Source organism: Sarcophilus harrisii, chromosome 5, assembly GCF_902635505.1.
Source record: "Sarcophilus harrisii chromosome 5, mSarHar1.11, whole genome shotgun sequence".
NCBI classification, from domain to species: domain Eukaryota; kingdom Metazoa; phylum Chordata; class Mammalia; order Dasyuromorphia; family Dasyuridae; genus Sarcophilus; species Sarcophilus harrisii.
The window spans coordinates 7,272,491-7,293,305 of record NC_045430.1 but is presented as its reverse complement, the minus strand read 5'-3'; the positions used below and the strand labels follow the sequence as shown (position 1 = coordinate 7,293,305).

Sequence of the window (20,815 nt, the reverse complement as noted above, 5' to 3'; positions counted from 1 at the left end):
CGCACAGAGCAGGGCCTGACGCCCACAAACGCCGGGACCACCGCCCTGGGCCGCGTAATTAGGAGTAAGAACGATAGACACAATACGCCGCAGGGGCAGCAGGGGGCGCTCGCAAGCTTGGAAGGCGATCTGGTCGTGCGCGTGCGTGGTGTCATGGGCCGTCGCCCCCCCAGCTGCCCTACGTCCCTGCGCAGGCGCACCATGACTTCCTTTCGCCCGCTGGCTCCACCCCATACATTGCGCATGCTCCATGGCCTCCAATCCAATTCGTCACTTGCTGAACGTGAATTCGGACTTGATCGCGCGTGTATCCGTCTCGCGAGATCGCAAAAAATCTTCCTGCTAGAGGACCGGCGAACCCGCGAAAAGAGGTGAGCGCATGCGCCCCCTTCCCCACCCGGCTGCCCTCTGAGTGCCGGGCTCGGAACGGGGCTCGGCGGGGGTCCCGTGCACGCTGGCTCCGGCCCAGATCCCGAGTCCAGATTGCAGCGGTCAACACTAAGCGCCTGCTGCGTCCCGAGCCTGTGCCTACAGTCTGATAGGGGGAGACCTTGGGCCAGATCCGGGGGCGGGGGCGGGGCAAAGAGCCCGAGAGGGGCCTGGGTGAGCCCCCGCGCTTCTCTGCGTCGGCCCGCGCAGCCACCCGGGAGCGGGCAGAAAGGAGTGGCCCACGTGCGGCCAGAGCCCGCCTCTCCTCGAGGAGCCCCTCCTCCCTGGCTCCCCCCTTGCTCCCGCATCTCTGCCCCGCCCACCCTCCATTCTTGCCCCGCCCACCTTCCATTCTTGCCCCGCCCACCTTCCGCTCTTCCCCCCTCTCCCCCGGATCGCTGCCCCCGCCCCCCGCTTGCTCCTTCACCTCTGCCCGTCTGTGTTCCAGGGCTCAGGAGTGAGATGTGGCCCCTCCGGGCTCCCCGGCCCTGGCGCTTGGTCCTGGGCTCCCTGCGCCGGGCCGCCCGGCCCTCCTCGGGCTCTCAGGACGCAGGCGGGGGCCAGGCGCCGCCGAGGGCCCTGGGTCTGCGCACCCGCCTGCTGGTGACGGGGCTCTTCGGGACCGGGCTGGCCGCGGCTTGGCTGTCGGCCCGGGCCGAGAAGGAGCGGAGGCAGCACCTGCGGCGGATGGAGGCCTTGCGCAGCGCGGCCGTGGGCCAGGGGGACTTCGACCTGGTGGACCACACGGGCCGGCCCCGGCGCAAGGCCGACTTCAGGGGCCAGTGGGTGCTCCTGTACTTCGGCTTCACGCACTGCCCGGACATCTGCCCCGAGGAGCTGGAGAAGCTGGCCGGGGTGGTGCGCAGGCTGGAGGCCGAGCCCGGGCTGCCCCCCGTGCAGCCCCTCTTCGTCACCGTGGACCCCGAGCGCGACGACGTGGCGGCCGTGGGGAACTACGTGCGCGAGTTCCACCCGCGGCTGCTGGGGCTGACGGGCACCCCGGAGCAGGTGAGCCAGGCCGGGCGCAACTACCGGGTCTACTACAGCGCGGGGCCTCCGGACGAGGATCAGGACTACATAGTGGACCACTCCATCATCATCTACCTGCTCAATCCCGACGGCCTTTTCACCGACTACTACAACCGGAGCAAGACGGAGGAGCAGATCACGGACAGCGTGCGGCGCCACATGGCCGCCTTCCAAAGTGTCCTGGGCTGAGCCCTCCCTACGCCGCCGCTGACATAAACCCCGACCCGGCTGGGTGCAGTTCTCTAGAGACCAGATATTTATTCTGTGTAACAATACTCTACAATCGCTCAACAAGGGAGGGGGAAATAAAGGTATTTCTTCTACAAACAACAGATCTGAAGCGCCCCAGAGGTCTGGATTAGGGCCGAGGTGCCCAGGGGTGGGGGCAGGAGGGATTGGCACACTGCCCGATGTATACTGGCACCAGGGGGGCGGGAAAGGGCACATCCCCCAAACCCAGTATCCTCCGGGCACCTGCTTCAGGATTGTCGAGGGAAGGCGGAGGGCAAACTTTGGACAGAACGTGGAAAAAACAGCTATAAGGGGGGACCCGTTCACAAACAGACTCGGTCACACAAATATACACAATCAGGGGGGTGCCATGGAGGGGGCTGTGTAGGTCTGGAAGCGCTCGTGGGCTCGTTGGCGGGTGAGAAGCCTCAGGGACATGGTATCCACAGCCTCGGCCAGCCCAGGCTTCTGGGCAATCTCCACGGTGTAGTCATTGGCCTGGTGGCACAGGGGAAGGGTGAGGGTGAGTTTCCTCCTCCTTTCCTTCTCGGGATCCGAAGGAGAAGCTTCAGTTGTACCCACCCGTCCCCCAGCCAGCCCCATTTGCCCCCACTCACCAGCTGCAGGGAAGCCAGCATAGAGCGGCACACCTCAAAGGCAGGCTTGCCAGCCACCAGCTTTGCAAAGGGACACCACTCATTGAGCTGCTGAAAGCCCGCTACCACTTGGTCCCCGTAATTATGGATGTCGAAAGGCACGTGCTCCTCCTGGAAGAAGGGAGCGGAGGCTGACTGCTGCCTGTCTGCCACCCAGTAGGGGTGAAGGGCCCCGGGGGCCCGCAGGTCCCAAGCTCATGCTCACCTGTTCCCGGAGCAGGGGCCCAATGGTGTCCTCCCAGTCCCGGATGCGCTGAGACAGCTCGGTCTCGTGAACGTACTTCTGAGAGTTGGCAATAAATAATTCCTGGGAGAAGGAGAGGGAGCTCAGGATGACTTTGGGCCGGCTGCCCCTGCCCCACTGCCCATCGGTCTGGCCCCCCGACGGAACCTACCACGTTTCTCTGGACCAACTCTTCGTAGGTGAGCGGAGGGATGATCTCTGGCTCTAGGACAGGGAAGCCGGGCTACAAGTCAGCTCCGAGCTGGGACGCCCGGCCGTGGCCGCAGAACCCTCCCCACTCCCTCTCCCGGGCCTACCTGGAATGTTCTCCAGCGGTTCCTCGTGCTCTGCGTCCTCGAGTTCCAAGTAGCTGTCTGAGGGAAGTGACAGAGAGGAAGCCGGGCCCATCGAGAGACCCCACCAGCATCAGTGCCCCCTCCCCCGCATGCACCCCAGGGGTACCTCCTCCTCCAAGCTGCTCCAGGGAGTCCTCAACTCGCTCCTCTTCTAGGGCCCACAGCCCTTCCTGGTCCTTGGCCAGCAGCTGCTCTGCTCCCTGGGCAGAGGCAGAGGGAGGTAAGCTACCCAGGGGCTAGACCTGAATCCTCCTGCCCTCCCCACAGGGCCATTAGCCAATATCGCCCAGCTCCATGCAGGGGGAACAGAGGCAGATCCACAGGCGCCGTCTCCTGGTGTCTGGCAGTGGTTGGGAGCAATGGCCCAGCCCGGCATCTGCTGAGCCCGCTGCCCTCACCTCTCCTTGGCGCAGCTTCCGAAGGGCATCCACCTGCTCCTTGATGTGCTTCCAGTAGAGGGCTTCTAGGTCTGCAGAGACATTGCTAGGGCCCTCGGTTCTGGCACTCTCGCCCCCCGTCCCGATCGGGTCTCCCACCCTTCTCCAGCCTCACCTGCAAATGTGGGGCCTCTGTGCCGAGGTTTCTGGGAGCTACGGCCGCTATCTGAGGGAGGTCACACGAGCGTCACCAGAGCTCAGGCCTGTTACCCCATCGTCACCCCCCCCCTCACTCCCCCCAGGCCTCCACCCCACTCGGGACCCAACTCACAAGCAGCCAGGTACCACTCATGAAACCCCTGGAGTCTGGTGGAGATCTTCCGTTTGCGTTTGCCAGATGTGGTCTCCTCCAGTTGCTGCGGCAAAGAGTAAGGGCTACCTGGCGGACAAAGCCTGGAAGTGAGGCGAGGGGGACCTGGCCCCGGAGGAATGGACACTGGAGAGATGTGGGTGCCCTCAAGCCCAGCCTCCCTGGCCCCGGGGATGGGCCAAGCTGTCCCCAGCACACCACAGGGCTCACCTCTGGCCCTAATCACTCCTTACCTTTCTTGAAGGGCTTGCCCTCCACAGAATCAAAAGGGTCCAGACTCTTCCAGGGATTGGGGGGCTCCTGCAATGCAGGACACGGGATACCGAGTGAGGACCATGTGCTTGGAACCCCCGTAAAGTCAAACACTGGCCCACCTGCCCCCAAAGATGCCAGGGCCACCCGGGGAGGGATCCCTCCCCCCACCTGACGGCTGGCAAAGTTAATGGCTCCCAGGAAAGGACAGGGAAGAGTCCGTGGTGCCTCCCTCAGCCCCAACTTCTCCTCTTGCCTTTGGGTGCCATGAGGGACGAGGGGTGGCAGCTGGGGATCTGCCCCGCAGCGAGTACCTCCTTGGTTCCAGGACACCCTAGGAGAGAGTTGAAGCGATCAACCTCGCTGCCCGTCAAACCTCCGCCTGCCCCCCAAAGGCTGGAGGGAACAAGCAGGTGTTCTGCCCAGACCAGCCCGAGTGGCCGCCCTGCTTGGAGGGGGAAGGGCAGGGTCCCCAAGGATTTCTGGGGGCTGCTGGAAGCAGAATTGAGTCCAGGAAAAAGCCTGTGATTATGCCGTACTTCATGTATTTTCCAGTGGTCCCCCCACAAGTGGGGCTAAAATATGCTAAAATAACATGAGGACCCAGTAGGCCCAGGGACCCCCCCCAATTCACTCTTCTGTGATTTGTCTACCCACGTGAGCCCCAAAGAGCCCATATCCCTCTGACGTCATCGGAGCAGTCACCCCCTCCCCTCCCCATCCCCCCGCACTGCCGCCTACCTGCTGCTGCTTGGGGGGCTGTGGAGAGGCCTCGGGGACCTCCGGGTGAAGGAGCGCATCTCCTCCCACCTCTTCCTCACCTTCCGATAGTGCTGCCTCTGGAGAAGGGCAGGGAGGGGAGGATGAGGCCAGGCCGTTACAGGCCCCGAAGCCCTTGCAGGCCCAGGCAGGTGTCCGGGGAACGGGGCTGCTGGGCTCTCAAGCTCAGAGTAAAGCCGAGTCTGGATTCGCCTCCATTGGGGGGAAGGGGACTGGGCTGCATGTACCAGATCTGGGTGCAAAGGATGCTGGGAGCTGGGGGCAGGGGGAGGAAGTGAGCCTCAGCTCCACACCTGGCTTCTCATCTTCCTCCTGGGAGAAGTTGAGCACTGGAGCTGGGGACATGTCGATGGAGACATCCATGGGCATCTCCTCGGGCCTCTCTGCGTCTGTGAAGAGGAGAATGAGAAGGGGAAGGGCCGAGCTTGTGCTGGGGATGCCTGGCCGGCCACGCCGCCAGCCTCTCACCCCTGACCTCGTGGATGTTCATCTGCAAAATGGGCCCAGCTCAAACCACACGCCCTGACCCAGGGCCTGTCCTGCCTGGGGGAGCTCGGCACAAGCAGCCAGTCCATGCTCCGGCTGCCCTCTCTGTGCCGCGGCCGGGACGCGCCCTTTCACCTTCTGATGATCCTGACACTGGCCAGAGGGCACCAAGCCGAGACCTCAGCCCTCACTTCTCAGTGGTGACCGTGAGGCTCCTTAGCTCGGAGTAGAGGCTGTGTCCCCGGCTCCAGACAGTAAGCTCTGGAAGGCGGGGACTGCCCAGCCCCCAGCACAGGGTCTGGAACCCAGTAGGTGCTTAATAAATGGCTACTGGGCGGAGAGAATAATCACTGCCCCTTGACTTTTACTGTCCAGGACTCGCGTGCAGAACAATTCCCCACATGTGAACAATTGGGTCCTGAGCCCAGGGCAAGGGATCCCCAGCTCCCCTTCCCCCCAGTCTCCTCTGGCCCTCACCAGGCTGGGTCCTCGGCACGGTCTGCTCCATTGGGGACAGGCCCCCCGGCTCCAGCAGGAAGGCACCGCTGGGGTGAGGGGTGGAGGTGTTCATCCTGAAATCCTTGCGGCTTGCCAGGACCTCCCCTCGGCGGCTGTGCTGGCAGACAACATGCTCTGAGAAGAGGCGGGGGAGGCCCGTGCCCTGCCTCGGGGTGGCCACAGGCTCGGGGAGGCCTTAGGCTCGGGGAGGCAGAGGCCCATGCCCCGCCTTGGGGAGGCCGCAGGCTCAGGGCAGACACAGAACAAGACCCCCAGAGAGGAGTAATGGGGGCAGGGGCCGGGGTCCTGTACCTATAGAGTGGGTTGCTCTTCTTCTCTTCTTCGTCAGGGGGCACCAGGGCCATGGGCACCAAGGGAATGACAGGCACGGCCTGTTGGGGCACACAGAGGCACCGGATGCGGGAGGAGGCTACCCCAGAGCCCAGCCAACTCCCAGGCCCCCTTCCCATCACCACCACCCCCAAGGACCAGGAGCATCGGGGAGGAGACAGCGCCACTTACGGTGGGAGGCTGGTCATTCTTCAGGTCTATGTTTGTGCGGGGATCAGGAAAGTCATCAAGGGACAGAAACTGCGGGGAGACAGAGGCTACAGCTAGCAGGAGCCGCAGCGCCTGGGGAAGGCCCCAGAGGCGGGGGCCAGGGGCATGGGGCGCCCCCCGCCAGGGCCCCAGGGAGCCTCACCTCTTCCTCAGGTTCGGGGCGAATGCTGCAGGTGCTGTCACCATCTTGCCCGTCGGGCTGCGCCGGTGCCAGCTGCTTGTTCCGTCTGGCAGGAGAGAGGCAAACGGGCAGGGATCAGCTCTTCCCCGGCCCGAGGCCGTGCGGTTACCAGAGAGCGGCCGGGGAACTCCAGGCGTGCCTCCTCCCTGGGCGGCTGCCCCCCCGAAGGTGCCCAGCCTCCTCCCTGGGCGGCCGCCCCCCCGAAGGTGCCCAGCCTCCACCCAGCCTCTGCCCTTCCGGGTTTCCTGTTTGCTCCTTGTTACCAAACCCCAGTGGGGCAGAGCAGAGAAGGATCACTGGGGCGTCTGCGGCGCCCGGCAGGCCCAGGCTCTCACCCTCGGCCGCGTGTCCCACCGTCCTTACTTTTTGCCTGAGATGAAATCCAGAGCCTGGTAAACCAGTGAGTAGAGGTACTCCACCTGCCGAGAGGGGGCACGGGCTGAGGAGAGAGCCGGTGGCAGCCCCGGGCTTCCCTCCCAGCCCAGCCGGCACGATGGTCGAGGGGAGCGGTCCCAGAGCATCGGAACGCCCCGGGGTCTGAGAGCATGTGTACCGTGTCTGGGCCCTAGGGACACTCCCCCACACAAAGGGTGGCCCCGAGGGAGGGAGCGTGGGCAGCCCACAGGGAGACATGGCGGAGCTGCGGGCACAGGGCCTTGGACCAGGAGCCACTGCCCCATTACGGGGCAAGCGAGAGAGCCCCACGGGTGCTGCTCCTGGAGCAGAAGAACGGAGGGGGGCAGAGGGAAGGGAAGGCCGCCCTCTCAAAGGCAGGAAGCATCCTCTCTGCCATCACAACAAGGGGCTAACACAAGTGGGCTCCAAAAAGGACCCCGAGGAAACAAGGCCCACAGGCCACCCCCAAAACAGAGACCCGCGGCCCTGGGAGTCACGGCATACACACACAGCCTCCCTGCAGCCCCTGGGAGTCACGGCACCTCCCCACGGCCCCCTGGAGTCCCCGCGTGCACAATCAGTGCTTGCGGTGCGTCCCGTGGCAAGGCTGCGCGCCCTAGCCAAGGGCTCACCTTTTTACTGTAGACACAGGCAGACCCCTGGATCAGCAGTGCAGCCTCGATGAAGTTCATGGTGGTTTTGCCTTCATCAAAAGAAATGCAGATCTGGTCCAGCTTCAGGACATATGGGAGGAACATGGGAAAAAAGGGAAGTGAGCAGGGCCCTACCCCGACCACGCTCAATCCCGCCACTGCCTTTGCTACTGTTCCTACTCCTCGGAATACCCCTCGCCCCATCTCCAGCCCGGATCCCACCAGGCTGGCTGAGCTGGAGCGCAGCAGGGAACAAACAAGAGATCAAGGTCTGAAGGCAGGGAAGAAAGAGCCATGTCGTCCCTGAGGGCGGCCTTTCCTGGTGGTACTTAGGAAGCCCTCCCGCCCTCTTTTCACAGCCCCTGCCTGCAGTGGGAACCTTACACCAGAACCTCCCGACTGCCCTGGCCAACCAGGCTACTCCTGACCTGCACCAATAAGGACAATTATCAACCCCAAGCCCCTCCTTGGTCCCTGTTTCAAGGCCCAAATCTCTATTTTTTAAAGATTCATGTTTCTTAAGTCCACCGACAAACACACGCACAAAAGTGTAACCAAAAAATGGCTCCGTGAGCCAGACAACAAACAAACGGCAAGGGTCCAAACTCTCCCTTCTTAAAACATGAGCTTCCACTCCTTGCAATCTTGGCTCGCCACTTTCAAGGTCCTTCTGTGGCTCATGATAAGAGCTAGAACTTATCTGGCCCTTTCTTGCCAGCAGTCCTCCTTATATGTGTTAACTTTTTTGGTCCTCAAAACAGCCTTGGAAGGCAAGTGCTATTGTCCCCAATTAACAAGATGAAGAAATGGAGGCACAGAAAAAAATGAAGTCGGTTCCTTCTGTTACCAAGAGCCCAGGCATCCTGCAAAGCTCAAACTAGAGCCAGACCCTGCTGCTTCCTAGTGCTGACTTCTGAGACTCAGTTTCCCCTTCTCCCCTCTGCCTCCTGAGCTTTAAGACTCAGCTCAAGTCCCCGCTTCTGCAGGGGGATAAGCCCAGGAATGACTTTTTATCTCCTGATATATCCTGGCAAGACCAGTTATTGACATCCCATTATGATGTGAGCTCCCCGAGTAGTTTTTTTTTTCTTTTTCTGTCCACTTTTCACCCCCAGTGCCCAGAATATATAGTCAATACTTAATAAACATTTGATGAGTAACTCGCTGACTTGATAATTGATGCTTCCTATCCTGCCCCAAGAAGACGGATAAATCAGTCACTTTGGTAGATTCAGAACTGTCTGTACCGAACCCAAATGTTATCATATATCAATGGGTCAACGTTCATCTAGAAGTTACTAGGGAAATGTTCCACAGCTCAGTCATTGACTGATTCTCTTAATATCCATCGCATCCAAGTCTTTTCCTTTTTCTAAACTTTACTTTTCCAGTGGAAATCCCAATTTTCCCATCTCCCTTCTTTGGAAAATAGTCTGGTGAGGTGACAAGACCTGCAAAGTGGGGGACCCCACATGTACCTGTAGAGGGGAGCAAGTCTTGGGCAGGGCAGGGAACTGTTTGTATGCAAGTACGTGAGCAGATCAGTGCCCAGAAAGCAGCGACTGTTCCTAGGGATGCTGGTAGAGCCAACATATTGATGCTCAAATGACTCCAAGCAAGAGGCAGCTGACCAGAGGGGGCTGACCAGAGCTTTCCTCAAATGCCTGAGCCGGTACTCAGGGTTTACACAACCTTGTGAGGAACTGGGCACTTTTTACGGACAAGAAACAGGTTCAGATCTGACCAAGGCTTCTCTTAGATCAGCCAGTGTCAGTAATTGATTTTAATGGCTCTAGATCTGCCTTTCTTTGAAGTCTCATGTTTTCTATTTCCTCTCAGCTGAGCTATGGCAATAACAGCTGGGGGGGCGGGGGGAGGGGGGCTTGCTTTCCACTCCCCTCCATCCTCCATTAATGGAGGAAATGATTTTGCTGAAGCCTGTTCTGACCGGGTCCCTCACTCCTCTCCCCCGCCCCCCTTTGCCTCCAGGAGCGAATGCAAGGGCTGTGCCTGGCCTTTGTGCAGGGCGTCCACAGGAAACCTCGGTTTCCCTCCCTGGGAAATGGTGTATTTCCCCACGGACGCCCGGGGCTGTGTCATGGGATACACAACAGCGTGTAACAGACAAGGTGCACTTTGCGGTGCACCACAAAACGCTGGGTATCACTGCTGCACGTGGTTTCCTCCGACCCACAGGCCCCCCAGGGCGGGAACCCCAGCCCAAGCGCTGCTGCACACAGCGGCTGCTTAAGCAACGCTCGCTTGTTAAAGAGCGCTGGACTCCACTCCATCCTCCCTTAATGGAGGAAATGATTTTGCTGAAGCCTGCTCTGCCCGGTCCTCCTCCCCCCGCCCCCCTTGCCTCGAGCGACAAGGGCTGTGCGCCTTTGTGCAGGGCGTCTGCAGAAACCCGGTTTCCCTCCCAAATTGTATTTCCCCACGGGCCCGGGCTGTTCGGATACACAACAGCGTTAACAGACAAGGTCACGGTGCACCCGCTGGTATCACTGCCCGTGTTCCTCCGACCCCACCCCCCAGGGGAACCCCACGCTGCCACGCGGCTGTAACGCTCCTTTTAAAGGCGCTGGACTCCCTCCATCCTCCCTTAAGGAAATATTTTCTACCTCTCTGACCGGTCCTCCTCCTCTCCCCCGCCCCCCCTTGCCTCCAGGAGCGAATGCAAGGGCTGTGCCTGGCCTTTGTGCAGGGCGTCTGCAGGAAACCTCGGTTTCCCTCCCTGGGAAATGGTGTATTTCCCCACGGACGCCCGGGGCTGTATCATGGGATACACAACAGCGTGTAACAGACAAGGTGCACTTTGCGGTGCACCACAGAACGCTGGGTATCACTGCTGCACGTTGTCTCCTCCGACCCGCAGCCCCCCCAGGGCGGGAACCCCAGCCCAAGCGCAGCGCGCTGCACACAGCGGCTGCCTAAGCAACGCTCGCTTGTTAAAGAGCGCTGGACTCCACTCCATCCTCCCTTAATGGAGGAAATGATTTTGCTGAAGCCTGCTCTGACCCGGTCACTCACTCCTCTCCCCCCTCCCCCCCTTGCCTCCAGGAGCGAATGCAAGGGCTGTGACTGGCCTTTGTGCAGGGCGTCTGCAGGAAACCTCGGTTTCCCTCCCTGGGAAATGGTGTATTTCCCCACGGGCGCCCGGGGCTGTATCATGGGATACACAACAGCGTGTAACAGACAAGGTGCACTTTGCGGTGCACCACAGAACGCTGGGTATCACTGCTGCACGTTGTCTCCTCCGACCCGCAGCCCCCCCAGGGCGGGAACCCCAGCCCAAGCGCAGCGCGCTGCACACAGCGGCTGCCTAAGCAACGCTCGCTTGTTAAAGAGCGCTGGACTCCACTCCATCCTCCCTTAATGGAGGAAATGATTTTGCTGAAGCCTGCTCTGACCTGGTCACTCACTCCTCTCCCCCCTCCCCCCCTTGCCTCCAGGAGCGAATGCAAGGGCTGTGCCTGGCCTTTGTGCAGGGCGTCTGCAGGAAACCTCGGTTTCCCTCCCTGGGAAATGGTGTATTTCCCCACGGGCGCCCGGGGCTGTATCATGGGATACACAACAGCGTGTAACAGACAAGGTGCACTTTGCGGTGCACCACAGAACGCTGGGTATCACTGCTGCACGTTGTCTCCTCCGACCCGCAGCCCCCCCAGGGCGGGAACCCCAGCCCAAGCGCTGCTGCACACAGCGGCTGCTTAAGCAACGCTCGCTTGTTAAAGAGCGCTGGACTCCGCTCCAGCTCCAGGCTGCTCCCGCCGGAACCCCCAGCACCAGACCCCGGCCTGCCTTCGGTGATGTCACCGTCCAGACCCTCCGCCGGCCTGGCCATCAATGATGTCAGCCTCCCAAGCCCCGTGACGTCACCTCCTCCAGGTACTCGCCCAGCTGCGCCGCCACATCCACCTCCCAGTTCTTGGTGAGGTCGCGGATGGGCTGCAGGAGGTGGGCGAAGCGGCTCTCGACGTCCTCCATGGACGAAGTGGCCGCCGGGGCTCCAGCTCCGGCCTCCGCTTCCTACTCAGGCCGCGGTAGGGGCCGCTCGGTCTGGCGCCATTTTTGCGTTTCCCGCTCAGGACACTAAGTGACGATCAAGAGCGGCGCCCGGCGCGCATCACTGACGTCACACGATTCGAGGCCTACCAGCCGCTACCCCGAGAAGGGGGCGGTGTCTGATGGGCGGGGCGTTGGCGACGCCTCCACCGGGAGGGCGGAGACCAAGGAGAAGGGGGGGCCCCGGGAGGCTTCTCTCTGGACGCGGCGGGGCGGGGACTCCACAGGAGGGATGGAGACTCCTCTTCGGGCGGGGCGTTCGGCGACTGAGGTGGAGATTTTGCTGGACCAGGAGAGGGGACCCGGATGACGTCGGCGCGCTGGGCGGGGCTTAAGCGAATGCAAAGCCAAGGAGGGGCGGGTGCGTGACGTAATACGCGGGCGGGGCAGAAGCCAGAGGGAGGGAGCTAGCTTCCTCGGGGTTTGGGGCTGCCACCGGGGGCGGAGCCGGAGGTGCATGACGCGCCTCAGGGGCGGGGCCGGGGAGAGGGGCGGGGTCGGGGCGGGGCGGGGCCACCGCGGGCGGGCCGACGTGTCTCGGCAGCTGCTGCCCAGGCTCGGACCCCGACGGGCTGCCATGGCGGGCTCGCGGCAGCCCCAGCGCCTGTTTCTGCAGGGCGTGGCGGCCGCCTTCTTGTTCGCTTTCGCCTCGCTCTACGCGCAGATCCCTGGTGAGGCCGCGCGACCCCCGCCCGCGGGGGCCTTCCCCTCCGGGCCCTAGGAATCTCAGTCCCCAGGGACCCGCCCCCGCGGACCCTCCCCCTTCCCCCGGGATCCCCCTCCGAGAGACCCTTCCCTTTCCCTTGGAATCCCCCCTTCAGATCCTCCCCCAGGGACCCTCCCCCTTGCCCCCAAGAATCCCCCTCCAGCCCCTCCTCCTGGGGACCTTCTCCTTTTCCCCGGGAAGTTCCACCCCAGGCCCTCCTCCTTTCCCCTTGGAATCTCTCCCAACACTCCTTTCCCCCCCCACCTTTCTCCTCCAAACTCTCCCGGACCGCTAACGGGACCTGCCCCTCCTCCTCCTCCCCTCCCCATCCTCCCACTGCCCCTGGAACTTCTACCTTAGGCCCCTCTCCAGGGACCTGCCCCCGGCATCTCCCCTCCCATCGGCCCTCCGAGTTCCTGTTCTTTTCTCCTGGGATGGGGTGGGCACCACGCCGGCCCCTCGCCCACCCCCAGGTTGACCCCCCCCCCCCAGTGGGGCCCAGCTGCCCTCCTGACCTGCCTTCCCTCCAGGGTTGTATGGGAGAGATGGGATTCTGCCGGCCCGGAAGATGCTCCGGCCTCTGGGGAAGGGTCTGTGGCAGCAGCTGTGGGAGGTCCCCACCCTGCTCTGGCTGTCCCCACGCCTGGGGCTGGACACGGAGCAAGGCATGGAGCTGCTGAGCCTGCTGGGGACGTTGTGCAGCCTGGGGGTCCTGCTGCTGCCCGCCCTGCGCCATGGCCTGCTCTACCTGCTGCTTTGGAGCCTCTACCTCTCCCTCTACCAGGTGAGACGGGCCCTACTGGGCAGAAGGACCGGAGCTGGCCCGTCCCTCCCCCTCTCCCCTTCCGCTCCGGAGGGAAGCCACTGGCCCGGCTCTGCCCGCCCACTTCCTGCCCTCTCTCCAGCCTCTGCGGGCTCCAGGATCTTGCTTCCTTCCCTTCCCTTCCCTTGGGATTTGGGGGAAAGCATCGCAAAGCTTCTCCTGCCTCTGCCCCAGCCACCCCCTGTCCTTCCCCCTCCTCCAGCCCCCCCCCCCCAGGGAAGGGTCAGGTTGGGAGGAACCTGTCCCCAGTGCTGGCCAGGCCGCCCTTGCAGACCTTCCTGTCTTCCTGCAGGTGGGACAGGTGTTCTTGTACTTCCAGTGGTAAGTGGCCATCTCCTCCACCCCAGAGTTTGAGGGGGTCCTGGAGGAGTTCCCGCCCCAGCAGCCCCTGGACCAGCAGGCTGTAGCAGCCCAGAGTGGGAGCTCCTTAGCTCCCAGTGGTCAGTGCAGGAGGAAGGACAGAGTAGGGGCTGGGCACAGGAATGGGGCCGGGGCTTCCACGGGGAGCTGCTGCCAGAAGATTGGGAAAGACAAAGGTCTTTCCACTGAGGACTCAGCTGCAGGGAGGGCGCACCGGCACCCGTGGGGGCATTAGGCCGGGGCCACAACGGGGGTGGGTATGGCCTGGTTCCGGCCTCCCTCTGTGTGATACCCACCCTCGGCCCCTCCAGGGACTCCCTGTTGCTGGAGACTGGTTTCCTGGCAGTGCTGGTAGCCCCTTGGTGCCCCACGTGGGGCAAGGAGGCAGGAGCCCCGCCACACGCGGACGTCCCCTTCTGGCTGGTTCGATGGCTCCTCTTCCGCCTCATGTTTGCCTCAGGAGTGGTCAAGCTCACCAGCCGCTGCCCTACCTGGTGGGGGCTCACAGGTGAGCCAGCCCCGCTGCCCCCCACCCTGTCCCGTGCCCTCACCCCCCAATCCCCCACGAGGGGTCCTGTGCTCCCCCGGCGGCACCCGCCCTGGCCTAGAGGGCCCTGGCCCTCCCCCTGCCCTTCCTGAGCCCCAGCTCTCCCTTCCCCAGCCCTGACCTACCACTACGAGACGCAGTGTCTGCCCACTCCTGCCGCCTGGTTTGCCCACCACCTGCCCGTCTGGCTTCACAAGCTCAGCGTGGTGGCCACCTTCCTCATCGAGATCGCCGTGCCCGCCTTGTTCTTTGCCCCGGTCCGCCGGCTCCGCCTCGCCGCCTTCTATTCCCAGGTAGGCCAGGCAGAGCGGGACTCTGGGGGCCTGGTCCTGGAACGCTCCTCCATTCAGCTGAGAGGTTGGGAGGGACAGTGAGTCGCGGGGAGCCAGGACTCCGGACTGAACTCCGAGGCAGCTGTCGTTGGCTTAACGTGGCTCAGGTCCTGCGTGAAAAAGCTGGCGAGAATCGGCCTCACAAGTCCGCGATGGGGGAAGGGTGACCAGAGTTCCTCAGGGAAAGATCCGAGGCTTTTAGTGGACCCCCGAGCTCCCAGCACACTCAGTGTCCGCCGTGGCTGCCAAAGCTCCCAGAGCTCTCGGGTTTGGCTCTGGCTCTGTCAGTGAGGAAGGCCCTGGAGGCACCAGAGCGCAGAGGCGCAGGAGCAGCGCCGGGCAGCTGAGGGTTCTCCAGGGCAAGTCACCCGAGGGGATGGGGGGGATGCAAGCGGGGCCTCAAGCCTGACAGACTGTCACAGGGAAGGGGGTTGGAGCCGGCCTGTTTGACCTCTGTGGGCAGAAGGGACAAAGGGCTGCCGGTAGGGGAGGGCATCCAGCCCGGGGCCACATGGCCCCTTGGCACAGACGTCAAGAACTAGCCGGCCTGGCCTTGGGGCAAGGGCAGATCTGAAATGTCCCTGGGGAAGGACGCCGGAGGCCCTGGGGGCCGGCTCGGGACTCTGCGTTTTGTTCCCTGGCTGAGGGAATCACTGCTGCTCCCTCCCTCGTTCTCCCTGCCTGCCTCCCCCACTCCTTTATTCCCCTCTCCTCTCCTCCTGACCTCCCTGCCCCCTTTCCCCAGGCCTTGCTCCAGGTCCTGATCATCCTCACAGGGAACTATAACTTCTTCAACCTCCTGACCCTGGTGCTCACCACATCCCTGCTGGACGACCAGCACGTGGCCTGGTGGCTGGGCGCGGGCCGGACGAAGCAGCCGCCTGCCTGTAAGTGCCCCCTCGGCTGTGGGGCGGGGAGCTCGCCCGGCAGGCCCCCGGCCCCACGCCCTCCCCCGTCCTTGTCTCCGCAGCCCGGGCCCGGCGGGTGCTGACCGCCCTGTCCCTGCTACTGGAGCTGGCCGTCTACGGGCTCCTGGCCTACGGGACAGTGCACTACTTTGGCTTGGAGCTGGACCGGGAATGGGGCAGCATTCAGGCCAAGACGGGTAGGATGGAGTTAGGGTCCTCTATGCGGGGGAGGGGAGGAGTGTGCTGGCGGGGCGGGCGCCGGGATGGCGAGGGTGGGGGATGGCGGTCACTCAGGACGGCGAGGGCGAGGTCGTGCTCGCGAGGTGGCGGTTTGTTCAGCCGGCACAGGCAGTCTGCCTCGCACGGCCCCTTCCTGATTCCGCCCCTTCTCCTCCCCAGCCTTCACCTTCCACGAGTTTTCCCAGTGGCTGAAGGTGGTCACGATGCCCTCTGTGTGGCTGGGCATGGCCTCCCTGCTCTGGGTCCTGCTGACTGCCCTCTACAGGTACTAGGCAGGCCGGGCTGGGCTGGGAGCTGAGGCCTTGGATCCCAAGCCAAGGTAGGGCCTGGGCCCTTCTCCGGCTCTGGAGCCCCTCTCGAGCACGTGGGCTCCGTGCTGGGCGTGGAGAGCCCAGCCCCAAGGTTGGCCAGGGGCCCAAGGGCCTCCTAAGTCTGCCTGGTCCCCTCCTCCCCAGGTGTGCCCGCATCCGCAAATGGCTGGGGAAGCTCAAGGCCACCGTGCAGCTGTCCGTCGTGGGCGCAGCCGCCGTGGCCATGTTCACAATCAGCCTGGTGAGCCGGGGGCCGGGCGGGGCTTTGTGCACAGGGGCTGGCATCGCCGGGCTTGGGGACGACCCGCACTGTCACTCGCCTCAGGTTCCCTACACCTACGTGGAGCCGGGGACCAACCGGCAGCTCTGGCCTGGGGCCTACCGCCTCTTTGGCGCCGTGGAGCACCTGCAGCTGGCCAACTCCTATGGCCTCTTCCGCCGCATGACGGGCCTGGGGGGGCGGCCCGAGGTGGTCCTGGAGGGCAGCTACGATGGACAAAGCTGGACGGTGAGGAGCCCGGGGACGTGGGCCTCCGATGGGCAGGGTGGGTGCTGGCATGAGGGCAGAGGGGCAGGGCAAGAGATGCCCCCGAGTCACCTCAAATGAGGATCTTAAGTCCTGGTCCTGGAGTCAGGAGGGCACCAGGGAGCAGACAAGAAGTCAGGGCTCGGAGCCATGTTTGTGTTGGGGGGAAATGCCAGCCTTGCGCTTATCCCCCTTCACACAGCCCAGGGATCTGGGATCCCCCCTCCCAACCTCCTGGGCTGGGCAGGCTAACCCCCCTGTGAGCCCTCCCCAGAAAAAGGAAGCACTTGTTTCGTTCCTCGGCCTTTGCTGACCTGTCTTCCTTGGCTCCCGTTTCTTCCCTGTGACCCCTGACCTGTCTTCCCCTCACGCAAGGGGCTGTGTGTCATGTGGGTCACCAGCCCAGGACGCTGCAGGACAGAAGCCCTTAGAGGAGGGGAGGGGGAGGCTGTGCTGCCAGCTGGGACCCTCAGCTCTTTCCCTTTTTGGCTTCCCAAGGAGATCGAGTTCATGTATAAGCCGGGAAATGTCAGCGTGGCTCCCCCCATCGTGGTTCCCCACCAGCCCCGTCTAGACTGGCAGATGTGGTTTGCTGCCCTGGGCCATCACACCCACAGCCCCTGGTTTTCCAGTCTCGTCTACCGCCTACTTCAGGGAAAGGCACCCGGTGAGGGCCGAGAGGAGGGAGGCAGGGGTCCTAGTGCTGGAAGAAAGGATCCTGGGCCCCCTGGCACCCAGCACGGGGCAGGGGGGGGAGGGGGCGGAGAAGAGGAAGGCCTTGTGCCACAGGACCCAGGAGCGAGGGCCCTTGGGCAGCCTCACTCTTCGTAGTTATCCCTCTGCTCCAGAGGAAGACACAGAGTGAGCGAGGGGCCAAGTAGGTGGGAGCAGAGGTCCTGGTTTGGGGGCAGCATCCTCAGTAGTTTCCCTCCCCTGCGCCAGTGATCCGCCTGCTACAAGTGGATGTCTTCAAGTACCCGTTCTGGGAGCAGCCGCCCACTTTTATCCGGGCCCACCTGTACAAGTACTGGTTCTCACGGCCTGGGGAGCAAGGGTGAGGCCCTGGGAGGGCACAGGGAGCAGGAGGGAGGCCCTGGTGGGGAAAAGAGCTCAGGATCGGGGTGCAGGGATGGGGCTCTGGTCGCAGGCAGGTGGGGCCGGGGACAGGGAGGGGACCGTGGTGGCAAGCAGAGGGCAGAGGTGGGACCCAGGTGGGGAGTAGGTGGTGGGGCCCGGGAGCAGAAATGGGCTGGTGTCAGGAACAGGGGACAAAAGAGGGGTCCTGGTGGGAGGCAGGGGTGGGGCCCTGGGAGCATATATGAGAACTTAGCCTGAGAAGGGGGCATTGAGAGTGGCAGAGCGGCCACACGCTGTCAAATGGCAGACACAGTTGCAGGCTGGGAAGGGTACAGGGAAGCTAGCAGCTCCCCCAGCCCCTGCTGGCCTCCATTTCTCTTTCTGACTTTTAGCACGTGGTGGCGCCGAAAATGGTCTGAGGAGTTCTTTCCCTCGGTGTCCCTGGGGGACCCAAAGCTGGAGTCATTGCTCGTACAGTTTGGTCTCCGGGTAAGGAGGGACCCAGGGGCCGAGGCTAGGCTGGGGATGGGAAAGGATGCATGGGAAGGCCCAGCAAAAGGAGGCAGGGAGTGTTAGCTGGGTGCCCCGTCTCCCTCTTTACTGTCTTGGAACTTGAGCAAGTTCCCTTATTTCTCCACACATAAAGTGCGACAAAATGTTGGCACATCTTCCAGCGTTATCAGAATGCCCATTGTTATTACTGTGGTATTGGGGGCTATTGGTAGGATAGCCATCTCTCTCTGAATCTCTCTCTCTGTCTCTCTCTGTCTCTGTCTCTGTCTCTTTGTCTCTCTCTCCCTCTCTGTCTCTCTCTCTCTCTGTCTCTCTGTCTTTCTCTGTCTCTCTGTCTCTCGCTGTGTCTCTATGTGTCTCTGTCTCTCTTTGTCTCTCTCTCTCTCTGTCTGTCTCTCTGTCTCTCTGTCTCTCTTCTCTCTCCCCTCTCTCTGTCTCTCTCCTCTCCTGTCCTTTCCTCTCTCTCTGTCTCTCTCTGTCTCTGTCTCTCTGTCTGTCTCTGTCTCTGTCTCTCTCTCTCTCTCTGTCTCTCTCTCTCTCTCCCCTCCAGGACAAGAGCCCAGGCCGCGCCCCCCACAGCTCAGCTAGCCTGCTACCTCGAGCCCTGCGCTGGCTGCGGGACCAGCTGACCCCCCTGGCTGCCCCCATGCTACTTTGGGGCCTCATCTGCTCGGTGGGGGCCATCCACTTCCTCCAGGCACTACTGCATCCCAGGCCCCGGAGGCCGGAAACAGCAGGTGGGGAAAAGAACAAGCCAGTCTCCCAGAAGGAGAAGGGGGGCAAGGAACGGTCCCAAGCCCACAGCTCAGAGGGAGCTGGGAATGGCTCCAAGGGCACCCGGAGAAAGAAGTAATGTTGCTCAGCCTGGCTCTCAGGCCACTTCTCAGGTGAGGCTCCCCTGCCCCCGGGGGCAGGTGACAGCGGGATGCTCTCAGGGCATCCGGGCGATCAGGGCACCAGCACCAGCACCAGCCTTCGCCAAGCTCAGGACCTTCTCGGCCTCTCCCACCTGCTGCACTCTGGGCCCGTTCCTGGGGCCAGCTTCAAATGCCTTAGTGAGACTTTCTGGCTTCCCTGAGCTGGGCCGGGGGCCCGGGCCAGACACCCACCCCTCCTGCGGGTGTGTAAGATGGGTGCACACAAGTCTTCCTCGAATTTTCTAAATAAAGAAAGGAACGTCTCTGGCCTTTTTCCATCCTTGGCTTGTGGGCGGTAGAGGCGGAGCAGGCGTGGGATTCTCCCCCGGGAGGGCAGAGAAGCCAGAAGGGCCTCAGGGAGCGGGAGGCTGGGCCTGCGCCAGCCCCTCTCTGCCTAGGCCGAGGGCCTCTTCCTGGATGAGACAAGAGAAACCCTGTTTTGTCCCACTGCTCCCTGGGACCAGAGCTATGTTCAGAGCGCTCCCCTCAGCTCATCCAAGGCCTTGGAGCACGGTTGAAGAAGCAGGTGCTGTTGGGCACCATCTCCCTGCGGAGGACCAGGGCCCGATGTGGTGGAGGGAGGCTGGACCGAAGCCCAGTGCTCCTCATGGAGTTGAGCGTCCCACCTTCCCAGGCTTCAGCGCCGGGCTCTGCACAGAACGGACAAAGGTCATGTCCTGGGAGAGAGTTCAGAGCAAATTTAGTCCAACGCACACGTAGGGAATCCGCTTGGCAACCTCCCTGGCAAGTGTTCGTCCCAGAAATGATCCTGGGGGATGGGGAGCTCACTACCTTCCCCGGCAACTCCTGCTTTGGAGCAGCTTTAGGATTAGGCAGTTCTTTCACACGGACATTGAGCCTGAATCTGCAACTATAGCCATCCTCCCCCATTGCTCCTGGTTCTGCCCCTGGGTCAGTCTCTGCCCCATGACAGTCCTTCCAGTAATTCTAGTTAGGATTCATGTCTTAAGCCTTCTCTTCTCCCGGCCAGAAACCCTGGTGTGGAAGGGGCTGACACCTCCCTTGTATCCCGGCCACCTTTCTCTGGGCTCTCCAGCTGGTCAGGATCCTCCCTAAACCATCCACACTGAATGAAGGCATCCACTTCTGCCTGGGGAGTCAATCCAAAATGACATATGATTGGCCGCGGAGATCACGTGGCCTTGGGAGGGGGGCTCTTGGTGGCTCCGGTCTGGGAAGACTGCAGCCATATCTTAGCCAGAGACCGCATTGTATCTTGGCGTGTATCCTCCGAGGAGACGGGAGGTCTCTGGCTCTTCCTCTCTCCCTGCTCATCTTCCTCTCTCCTAACTGCTGCACTTCCCCGCCAAACGTGGCCAAAGTGCAAAGTCGTGGGAGGCAGGCCCGGGACAGCTGCCAGTCTCCCTTACAGGGAAGCACAGGGTGCCCGGGGCCCGAGGCCAGCCGAGGACGGCACAGCTCTGCGAGATTCTGGCCCACAGGGGCGGCTGGGCCCGTACTCACAACAGCGCGTCAAGTGAGGGAGCCATGCTCCAGGGCACCCGTGGGCAGAGGTCCAAACGCGCTCCTCTCCCAGGGGAAAAACACCCAGAGAGGTGCTTCACTGGGAGGCTTCTGGCTTCACCTTGGGCTCCATTATTGCAACACCGGCTGCAGCTCCTCCTGGCAACGTTCTTCTCACTGCCGGGCAAAGGGAAGGAAGGAGGGGTGAGCTCTGCTCTCCCCATCGGCCTTGGACCTCTCTGGTTCCAAGGAACATCAATCAAACCTGAAACCAAAGGCAAAGGATTCCTGGCCCAGAAACACCAGTAGCCGAGGCTTTCAAAACTACCAGGCCCATGGGAGGGATTTGGGGATCCGAGACGGGGAGCAGATGTTAACTCACAGCCTCCACCTTCTAGGTTGTTGGGGTACATGTGTGTGTGAGTACGTGTGTGAGAGAGAGAGAGGGAGGAGGGTCTTCATCTCTTGAGCATCCCACATTGCTTCATCACCCACACACAGAGAAACAGAGAGAGGAAGGAGAG

General features: G+C 62.5%; 3 protein-coding genes across 6 annotated transcripts; 2 read left to right on the top strand and 1 right to left on the bottom strand.

The window, feature by feature from the left end:
* Positions 1-282: 282 nt before the first annotated feature.
* On the top strand, positions 283-1,975 carry LOC111721020 (protein SCO2 homolog, mitochondrial). The gene is made up of 2 exons (XM_031940364.1): positions 283-371; positions 878-1,975. Exon 2 carries the CDS (start codon positions 892-894, stop codon positions 1,645-1,647), a length of 756 nt encoding a protein of 251 aa, XP_031796224.1. The 5' UTR covers positions 283-371; positions 878-891; the 3' UTR covers positions 1,648-1,975.
* NCAPH2 (non-SMC condensin II complex subunit H2) lies at positions 1,692-12,843 on the bottom strand. Of its 3 annotated transcripts, none has more exons than XM_031940361.1 (20): positions 12,768-12,843; positions 7,458-7,559; positions 6,793-6,848; positions 6,391-6,475; positions 6,210-6,278; positions 6,000-6,079; positions 5,667-5,800; positions 4,997-5,092; positions 4,665-4,762; positions 4,180-4,257; positions 3,905-3,971; positions 3,633-3,740; positions 3,477-3,527; positions 3,323-3,393; positions 3,031-3,124; positions 2,886-2,942; positions 2,741-2,793; positions 2,551-2,652; positions 2,307-2,456; positions 1,692-2,187 (listed from the first exon to the last, which is right to left on the bottom strand). In XM_031940361.1, the coding sequence occupies exons 2-20, from the start codon at positions 7,515-7,517 to the stop codon at positions 2,047-2,049; spliced, it is 1,650 nt and encodes a 549-aa protein (XP_031796221.1). In that variant the 5' UTR covers positions 7,518-7,559; positions 12,768-12,843; the 3' UTR covers positions 1,692-2,046. The 3 variants fall into 3 exon arrangements, with proteins under 3 accessions (XP_031796221.1, XP_031796222.1, XP_003770858.1); XM_031940362.1 differs by lacking the exon at positions 12,768-12,843 and adding an exon at positions 11,637-11,720; XM_003770810.4 differs by lacking the exon at positions 12,768-12,843 and adding an exon at positions 11,361-11,612.
* Positions 11,766-19,069, top strand: LMF2 (lipase maturation factor 2). Of its 2 annotated transcripts, none has more exons than XM_031940360.1 (14): positions 11,766-11,907; positions 12,783-13,036; positions 13,368-13,396; positions 13,747-13,943; positions 14,097-14,275; positions 15,060-15,201; positions 15,285-15,419; positions 15,622-15,727; positions 15,918-16,014; positions 16,099-16,281; positions 16,798-16,966; positions 17,242-17,353; positions 17,769-17,865; positions 18,440-19,069. In XM_031940360.1, the coding sequence occupies exons 1-14, from the start codon at positions 11,853-11,855 to the stop codon at positions 18,740-18,742; spliced, it is 2,058 nt and encodes a 685-aa protein (XP_031796220.1). In that variant the 5' UTR covers positions 11,766-11,852; the 3' UTR covers positions 18,743-19,069. The 2 variants fall into 2 exon arrangements, with proteins under 2 accessions (XP_031796220.1, XP_031796219.1); XM_031940359.1 differs by lacking the exon at positions 11,766-11,907 and adding an exon at positions 12,041-12,217.
* Positions 19,070-20,815: the final 1,746 nt, after the last annotated feature.